The following is a 10,553-nucleotide window of genomic DNA, read 5'->3' on the forward strand; positions in this document are numbered from 1 at the left end:
TTTTATAAATTTAAAATTTTTAATATTTTTTTATACACTAATTTTAATTATATTTTTTATTATACATATTTTATAATAAATTTTTTAATTAATAATGTTAACTTGTATCATTAGAGTACATGTTAACTAAAATTAAAATTTTATTATTACCTCTTGTGTTTATTTATATTTGTTTTAATACTGTTCAAGTCATGGTTACAATAATAAGTACTTATATTGATTAATAGTGTAATATATGAAAAAGCCGCCTAACTAAGTTATAGATAAAATGAATTATTATAATCGACAATATAAATCTATCTTATTAATTTAGTGAGAAGTTAACTATATGGAAAATTGGACATTCTTAAAATGGATGGGAATAATGAATTTATATTAGTTAATAAGTGTCTTATCAAGTATTCCTAAAATATTTATTAAAGTGTTAAATATTAAAAAAATTGTATTAAAGAATATTATTATACACTCAACTTACACTCTTTATTAAATCAATATCAATATGTCACATAATTCTTTTAATAAAATATTGTAGAAAAAAATTGTATGATTAAAACTAATATTTTAAAAATATTTTATAAAAATACTTGTATTTAAATAACTTGTGAAAAGATAAAATTAAAATTAGTGTATTCAAATATATAATGAGAATTTTAAATTTATAAAAAAATGAAAAAAAACTTATGAAAGTACTAATTTGGTGCATGGCATTCAATTTCAAAAACTAAAATGAGTCAGTTGATGCAAAGTAAAGGAACCAATTCGGTGCACATGTAACAATGACAAAGTGAATAATACATGGACAAATAGCATTGCGACACGTGGCATAATCTAACACATGGCAAAATAGCATTGTGACACGTGGCATATCCATCCACGTCAGCATGCCACGTGTCGTTGACCGACACGTCGTCATACCGTTACACGTGGTCAAATTATGAGGTGACATGTGTCACCAAAAGTCCACATCATCAAGCCACGTCAGTGCGTCGTTAACGGAAAACAAGTCAGTGACTATTATGGTGTAATTTTTCCAATCTCAAGGACATAATTGGTGCAATTGGAATCTCAGGGACGATTTTGGTGCACGGCGTCAATCTCGGGGACCACTATGGAATTTACTCCAACTTGGACACTAATAAAAGTATAAAATTAACAATAATAATTTTAAATTTGATTACGATACTAGAATTTGAGCAAGAGGTATTGAATCAAGTTAATTTTAAAATTGAAGTTTTTTAAACCGTTTTCGTAAAAGTTGAATTAGTATGAGATTATTTGCGTTTTGTCTTTAAAATCAGAATAAAACATAGTAGGAAATGAGAGAATCATACAAGTATGTATTTTGATTTAACTTCCATATGCAACGAAATTTACATTTAGTTTCCACCATAATCATAGTGAAATTTCAACTATAAGCTAACTTATTACATATACCAATACCAATGAATTACAATATAATTTATTTAATATCCACCAAATGCTATTCTAACTTGGCTAAGAAGAACACAGCTACCAAATATTATCCCAATTTAACTAAAGGAAATCCAACTATATTCAACAACCATCAAGTACTATCCCAACTTAGTTAAAGGAGACTAATCCTAGTTCAACAAAATCTAAATACACATAAATTACTTTGACTTTTTTCAATTTATCTCTTTTTTCTCTTTTTTACTCATGATTTTTTTTCATTTTTCTCACTTCACCATGATTAGCCAGCTTTTATTTCAATTACAAAAAGATAGACATCAAATAGTCATAACAAAGAAATCTTAAATAAAACTCAAAGATAAAACAAAATATTGATGAAGCATGTGTATGAGATGATGCTTTAATCTCACTCTATTTTTTTTATCTTCAAATATTGTCTTGAGACCAGCTACATAATACAAGGCTTGCACTCCAAAATGCTTCAATGCCTCTTCATTTTTTATTTTGTCCGATGCTATAATAATTTTTGACATGCATTGCTTTTTTATTTTGTTTCACTACTTTTTTTATGGTTGTTAACACTCTCGACCACACAAAAGTGGGAGAAAACAGTTTTAAAGAGATCTAAACAAAATACAAAAAGTCAAAACTACCTAATAGAAGCAATAAAGAAGAACAACTTCTATAACCAAAACAATTACACCCCTACGGCATTGCTATCGGAGAGAAGCAAATTTAGTTGACAATAAGAACTAAAGAAAAGCACAGCTATTTAACACCATATAACAATATTATAGTTTTTCTTGCTACAAGTTGTTTTTATTTGTCAATGAAGTTAAATTTCTTTTATGATACTTGCACAAACTTCAAAGGTCCTATTTGTTCCAACATGTTCTTTAATTTATTCTTTTGGAAGTTTAAACTTGACATGCCGTTATCCTAACCTTTAGATCAATTTATTAGGCATAATTCATTAGTTTTATTCACTAGATTATGTAGAAGTGTCAAGGACTCTTCAAGAACAAATTAAACAAATATCTCAACTCCTTTCAAAAGTGCATCCAATCTTAAATTTGAACAATGAAATTCACAAATTAGCGCCACTAGTTTATTCTCAGCATCTAAGAAGTACCCTCCTATTGTCATACATTAATTTTACACCACAAATCATGCACAAAGGCACCCAGCCACCACCGAAGATTGCTCCATAATAGTGAGGCCTTCGTGGCCACCCCATCCTTAAGAAGAATGTTCAATCTTGAATTTTTTTTATAGAGTAACTCACATTCTTTTCAACGTACTAATGTCTCCTCCTAAGCAACATTTGATTGGATACTCCTATTATCAAAAGCTTTTTTTATTCCTAACTCTCCAAGTAGTCAAAACAATATATTCAACCATTTTTTTTACCACATTTTACACCATAATTACACCAAGATTCAAAAAAATTCTCTAACACCTCTTGGTCTAACCCAACTAATCTCTCCAATCAACATTATTCTAAACCATAACATTGACACATAATTACAATGAACAAATAAATGATCTCCATCCTCCTCATCCAGATCACACAATATACAAGTCAATTGATTTTTAGCAATTATGTTAAATCTTGCTAACCTTTTTGTAGTGTTTAATTTGTCAAGGACCACGATCAACTCTACTCTTGGTGGTATAGCACTTTTCTAGATATTATCAAATATGTGCCTTGATTTTGTCCATTCCGGTGTCATTGCTACTGTGAAGTTAGTAAAAGATTTGACCGAGAAGGTTCCGTCTTCTGAAAAGTTTTAAATGACTTTATCCTGAGTACTTGCATTTAAAACCACAGTTTGAAGCAAAGTATGTAAATCCTCACAGTGTTTATATTCCTACTAAAAAAATGATGTCTCTATCTCAAGTTCTAATTCCAAAATAAACCATCCCAAAAGCCACAATTTGCGATATAGTCCAATTTCTGAGTAGAAATATCGTAGAGCCTAGGAAACTTCTCCCTCAAACTTAAATCACCAAGCCATCTATCCTCCCAAAATATAGTTTTCTCTCAATTTTTCACACACAATCTCAGCCCCTTCAAACTTACTTCCTTACAGAACTGATTCTTACATGTACCACTAAAGATATCCTTCAATAGACCATTAGATTTTGGAGCATCATGATTATGGATAAGCTTTAGGAGCAGCACCCCATTACATGATGAAACTGTTGTCTTTCACATTGGTTTATCTTCTGTTGAATACCTCCAACACCATTTGAATAATAATGCTGCGTCTTTTATTGTAATGTTGCCAACCCCTAGACCACCATACTCTTTCGGTTTTTGGATTTCACTCCAACTAACTGTAGGAAGTTTTGACTTCCCCACTTTCTCACCCCAAAAAAACCTTAACTGAATAGATACAATCTTTTTTGCCACAGCTTTGAGTAGCTTGAAGATGCTTAAGTAGTTCATAGGAAGGTTATTTATCACCGCTTTAATAATCATAAGTCTATCCATTTTAGATAACATCCCTGCTTTTCACTTCCACAACTTCTTTTCCATTTTCTCAACCATCGGCTTCCATGTATCAATCCTTTTAGGATTAGCCTCCAATGGGATCCCCAAGTAAGTAATAGGCAATATCCCCATCGGACAATTCAGCTCTTCTACTAGGAAAGTAGCTTCTTCATTGTGAACATTGATTGGTATAAGTGTAGACTTTTGATAATTGATCACTAAACCAGATATCATACCAAAATATGTTAGGACCCTCCTGTAGTTTCTCAGAATTCTTCTTTTTGGTGGAAAACCTCTATTTCTTGTTTTTATTAGCATTTGATTCAAAACTTCAGCCATTAATATAAATAAAAATAGAGATATTGGATCACCTTGGCATAAGTCTCGCTCCATGGGGAATAGTTCGGTTGGAGTACCATTAACAATAATGGACATTACCGCCGTGTTAACCATTCCTCTTATCCATTTTCTCCATACTTCACCAAAGCTCATGCATTCCAAGACATGGTCCACAAATACCCATCTTATTGTATTGTAAGCCTTTTTGAAGTCAAGCTTGGCAATGACACCTTTCTTCTTACTTCCTTTTCACATGCAATCAGCGCACTATCTAAGATTTGTCGATGTTGGATAAAAGTCGATTGCACCTCCCCCACCAATGTACTCATCACACTCTTCATTCTGAAACCAACACATTTGAGATTACTTTGTAGACACTCCCAATCATGCTAATTGGTCTAAAGTCCTTCATCTCTTCTAGCACATCTATCTTCGATGCTAATGTTACCCACGTCATATTTAGGATTCAACCTCCTTAATATTTTTCTCTCGACATCTGTTTCCAATATTCTCCTTTTTTTCTATACCAAATTTCTACTTGACCCACAATAGCCTTCCTCCTACTCAGATTCACATCCACATCTCTACCCACATCTAGGTTCTCATCCACATTCACCATCTCTTCCTCAAATTTTCTTATCCTTTCATCAATATTTTCAAACACTTCTTTATTTCATTTCGAGATACTTTTCTTTATCACTTTCATTTTATCTTGAATCGGTATATTACCCAACATACTCCATTCATTCTCAAGCATAAGGATAAAATTTGGATTGGAGAACCACACATCCAAGGAGCAAAATGGTCTTGGTTCTGCTTCTCTGCCACCAACCATAAAGGGACATGGTCAGACTTTGAACATTCAACAACCTCAATCCGAGAATCTGAAAATTTATGCAGCCAAATGGGATCCACACAAACTTTATCAAGTCTTCTGGCTTGGCTCCTTTTCCTCCAATTATATTTTCTTCCTGGAAGGGGAAGGTCCACTAAACCCATGTTATTAATCTAGTCCCCAAATTTCTGCATACCCACAACGCTACCATTGCCACTGTTTCGTTCCTCCACACTTAATACCTCAATAAAGTCTCCCACAACAATAAATAACAATATCAGATTGTTTTCAGATTCATTAAATCATCCCAAATCACTCTCTTTCCTTCAACTGAATGCTCACCATAGACCACCGCAAAAGCAAACTCACATCTATATTGTCTTAAGTATCCACTAATGCAAATCCATCTATAACGTTTATCTCTTCTATACACATCTAGCAATTCCTTGTCCCATATACACAGTAGTCCCTCACCACCTCCATCAGCTCCCACATAATCCTAATCAAAATCAGTATTATCCCATATTTTTTTCACCAAATTAACTGTGAAAGAATCAATTTTTGTCTCCACTAAACCTACAAACCAAGGATCACATTTTCTTATTAACTCCTTAACCGCACCTAACTTTTCCTTATTCCCCAACCCTCTACAATTCCAACATAAAATTATTGATACAAGTTTGAAGCTCTTACCTGAGCCTTTGCTCTAGATTTTTTTCCTCTAGTTCTTGTTAAAAAATTGGTTTCTTCTAATACATTGCCTTCCTTTTGGTGGATTTTGATGCAGTTTACAACCTTTTCATCATCGGAACATATCAAGTTCAGCTGCGTTCTAAGCCTCTATGTCTCCGTAGCTTCATTCTCTGAAATACTCTTTTCACTATCACTTTTGCTGGCTTCAATTAGACTGACTGCATCTTTCTTCTTCTTTGAGCAACCTCTAATTTTATGTTTCTCTGTGATATCACCCTTCTTCCCCTTTTTTCTTTCTTTTACAATTTGAGAGACCCCTATTTTTTATGCTTTCTGTATTCTCTTTTTGAGATTAATTTTTTTTCTCTTGTTCTTTTCGTAAAGAGCTTTCTTTTTTAGTTTTAATTCATTTTTGTTGATGGCTCTTCTCTTCAATTGGGATTTCTCTTTTTCTTATTAATAGATTTGAGATATTTCTTTTAACAATATCCTCAAATCCAGGAGAAAAATCAGGTACTGAATTTGATTGAGAGCCCAAGTCTATATGTGAGGTGTTTTGCATGGCCATATCTTCCTTTGTCCTCACCTTCCTTTGGGCTGTTCTGCATGCCCATTTATGTTTCATTAATTATTTCTTATGAATTTCTATTATCAAACAAGCACCTACACCTTGTTGAAATGAGTCCTTATTGTATTTCAAATCCTCCATTAACTGCATATTTAGGTATTCACCCCTCTCTTCCTTACATTCTTCTTCTTGATACATCACTACCTCGACATAATTAATTATCACCTCCTTCTCACCATTATGTTTGTTTTTCCCACTATTAACGTCCAGGTCACCAATGCCAACGCTCCAATTCAAGTTCAGAGTGTTCACACTGTGATCGGAGCCACCTTCTACCGCCGTGTGTATCTCAACGATTTTCGTCGCTTCATGCATGTTCACCAATTTTTTTCAAGGTTGAGATCTTCTCCAGATTCATTAACAAAAAATCTTAAACTTATTACCTTCCAATTCCAACATAACCCTATTCTGGATGTATGGAGACCATGTTGTGTCAACCAAGGCCTTGACCAATGAAAGGTTCTCACTTTGAATGATCTTCAAATCCAATTTAATCATCGTTTCCCAAACATCAACAATCTTAAGAAAATTCTCTTCAGACCAACCATGTAAGGAAATTCCATGTATGTTTATCAAAACCTTTCTAGATCTATTTGTTTCTTCTTCCACCCAAGACCTTATCTCTCCAAAATGGTTCAAAAGGAGCGAGGAGTACAAAGCTTCTTTCATACTTTCTTCCGTTTCAAAAACTAGACCAACTTAAAGTACCCCAATCTTTTAACTTCAGACAAAGTATGCTAAGTTTTGAAGAGATTGGGAGTTATTTTCTCATAGTTCAACGGAAAAATGGATTCCTCAATAATACTCTTCTTTATCTTTTCTACCATTACTGGGTCCACCCTCCCTTTCACTTCCCCTAACATCACTGGTTCTTTCTTGTCGAAGTTCTCCAAATTATTTATTTCATCCTGCTTTGGCTCCTCATATCCCACCAATACATTCTTGAACATTCTAACCCGCTGATTCTGGTGATGTTTTACCACTTCCGTCCCTTCATTTTTGTTCTCCCTTATTACTTGTTGGAACACCTCTCTTTGTTAAGTTCGGTTTTGATCCATCCCACTTCCTTTATGTTATCCATATCTTCCATATTTGGTTTCAGTGACACAAAGTGCATAGTTATCCACAACCCGTCCATGCAAGTTTTGTGTCGCACGTTGGGCATGGTTTCTAAATATATACCTTATAAATGCAAACCTCATCTGAGTTTTTATCTTATTTTTTTTCTGAAAGAAACACATCAACTACCTTTCCTCATTGCTAAAAATCTCCCGCAGCCACTCCATAGTAACATTCTTAAATAAATGAGTATATACCCATTTTGGTCTTCAAAGAATTTCAGACTGGACACTTTAGTCCCCAACTAAAATTAATTACTCGATTGGTCCCTAACAATTAATTCTGTCAGTCACTTAGGTCCTTTACTCCGTTAACTCTAACGAAGGACAAAATAGTCCCTGACAACTCTAACAGGGGACAAAATGGTTTCTGACAATTCTAACAAAGGACAAAATAATCCCTGACCCCTTTATTCGAAAATGATACTATTCTTCCCCAATTTTTATCATATCTCGCATAACCCTAACATTCATACTCTCCTTCTTCACCTTCACAGTCTTCTTTTCTATCTTTTCCTTCCTCATCTTTAGCTCCAAGATTAAGCCATGGTGTAATTGTCACATGTGTCGCACCTATCTCAACATGTCATGGACCACACACTTCCTAAATCCTTGTGACTGGTACATCCACCTCCTTTGCACTTCACCCACCAAAAACATCCACTTTCACGTCTTCAATAACATCACCTCCAACCCCGACACGTCCATGACATCCTCAAGACCAAGTTCTACAACTACTCCAAGGGCATGCCTTTCTCCACTCTCCGACAAGCAATATAAATTGTTGGACATTAGGACATCATGAGAATATTCTCCTTCGACATCATATGCAAATTCTCATTTAAAATAGATACCGAGTGCTTTATTCCTTCTTTTCCAGAGTCCAAGTTGGCAGACAATTTCGACCTCGCATCCAAGCTATCAGTACAACGAGCAATGTCGTCGTTGCCGCTCATATGAAAACTGAAGCGATTACTGAACATTGGTTTGGAGAAGAAGCTGAAGGAAGCGATCGGAGTGGTGGACAATGTGATCATGGAGATGATAGGGCAGAGAAGGAGGGAGATGACAACGACGATGACGGGTCTTAACAAATCAGACTTGCTGTCTAGATTCATGAGATTCGTCGAAGACGATAACTAGTTGAAAGACATAGGCATTAGTTTTCCGAGTATGAATTGGTTGAGAACAAGTTGAGGATTTTTTTTCTTGTGAACATTAAATTTATAGAGTGTGCATGGTGTAGTTTGAAGTTACATTGTTAGATTGCTAGTGTTATGCGAGATATGATGAAAATTAGGAGAGAATAGTGTCATTTCCGAATAGAGGAGATCAGGGACCATTTTGTCCCCTGTTAGAGTTGTCAGGGACTATTTTGTCCTCTGTTAGAGTTAACAGAGTAAAGGACCTAAGTGACTGACGGAATTAATTGTTAGGGACCAATCGAGTAATTAATTTTAGTTGGAGACTAAATTGTCCAGTCTGAAATTTTTTGATGACCAAAATGGGTATATACTCTAAATAAATTATTGACAAACATCGAGTGAGATTTCATCTCAAGATTCTTAAAATTTTTAATTGCTTCTAGTGTTTGAAATTGCGGTTATGGCGGTGCTATAACGATATGGCGTGCTAGGTTTTGACCTTGCCACCATATAGTGGGTGCAGCATTGGGGTTTTCACGGGGGCGTCATGGTGGAATGCAACTTAAATGGCCGAAATTGCAGAGTTTTTCGGATTTTCCAAAAAAATTTAAGGATGTTTCGGGTAATTTAGGAAATCTAAGTGATCCCACTAACCACTAACTCTAATAAGCAGCCTCTCATTCAAAAACTCCCTCCTCTGTCTCATCTTAAAAAAAATCTCTCCGTCTCTGTTCTCTGTGACACTACTCTCTGCGATGCTGCTTTCTGCGCCACCCATCACCGCCGCTCGTCACGCCGTTCATTGTCGCCACTGCTCGTCGCCGTCGCCGCCGCTGGTGACACCGATCATCGCTACTGCTCATCACCATAGCTACTCCTTGCTACCACTGCTAACCACAGTTCCCTCTCTGTTTCGTACATCTTGTTTCAACTTCTCTAGTCCTATTTTTTTCTTTTCTCTCTTTCCTGCTGCCTCTTTTTTATAGACATTATCAATAATTAGTGTTAAACCTCTCTTCTTCCAATTTTTATCCATTCAGTTCACTATGTCCACTTCTAGACAAGTCCTTGATTCTAATGCTCCTACCCTTGCCTTTGCTGGTCCTGCTGCTGGCACTGCCCCTGTTGGTCCCGCAGCTCCTGTCCATTCTAATAGAATTGATCCAGGCTGAAAATATATTAGTACTATAGAAGAAGGGAATACCAATGACACTGTATATTTGTAAAAAAATTATGAAAAAAGACATTACACGGGAAAAAGAGCACTTAATGATCAAGCATGAAAACGTTGTTGGATGTAAAATGGTCCCAAAGGATGTTGTTGCTAAATTATGAGAGTATTACAATCAGAAAAAATCGAGAAAGACAAAGTGTCACACCGAGAAGCACCGAAGAACATAGTGTTGATGCTAAGAAACTTAACTTAGAGAGTTTGGGGTTCGAATTGTCAGAGAAAGATGCTCAAGAGATTGATGAACCTCATAACCAACTCTAATGGCAGTAGCTAGAGGAGTGCAAGTAGTGCTAGAGGAGTGCAACTAGTATGAGAAGTCCAATGGACTTGTTTGTTAGAAGACCTGAAACTACCATTGCAAGAAACAAAAGAGAGAAATTAAGGCAGCAGAATATCAATGAAGCATGTAATAAGAAAGCAGTTCGTAGAGTTCATCGATACATAGCACGGTGGTTCTACCAAGCTAGGATTCCATCGAACCTAGTAAAGTTGAAGAATTTTCAAGATATGTTGTGGGCTGTTGGAAGCTTTGGTCCCAATTTACCTGCTCTCAGTTATCATACTCTAAGGGTTCTGCTGCTTAATGAGGAGTTGGAATACACCAAAAAATTGTTGAAGGGTCATAAAGAATAA

The 10,553-nt window shown here is 35.2% G+C and overlaps 1 protein-coding gene across 1 annotated transcript; it reads right to left on the bottom strand.

Annotated features, from left to right (window-relative positions):
• Positions 1-3,949: 3,949 nt before the first annotated feature.
• LOC127747670 (uncharacterized) lies at positions 3,950-7,373 on the bottom strand. The gene is made up of 3 exons (XM_052261809.1): positions 7,229-7,373; positions 6,807-7,121; positions 3,950-4,512 (listed from the first exon to the last, which is right to left on the bottom strand). Exons 1-3 carry the CDS (start codon positions 7,371-7,373, stop codon positions 3,950-3,952), a joined length of 1,023 nt encoding a protein of 340 aa, XP_052117769.1.
• Positions 7,374-10,553: the final 3,180 nt, after the last annotated feature.

The sequence above is a fragment of the Arachis duranensis genome, chromosome 5 (genome assembly GCF_000817695.3).
Source record: "Arachis duranensis cultivar V14167 chromosome 5, aradu.V14167.gnm2.J7QH, whole genome shotgun sequence".
NCBI lineage: Eukaryota > Viridiplantae > Streptophyta > Magnoliopsida > Fabales > Fabaceae > Arachis > Arachis duranensis.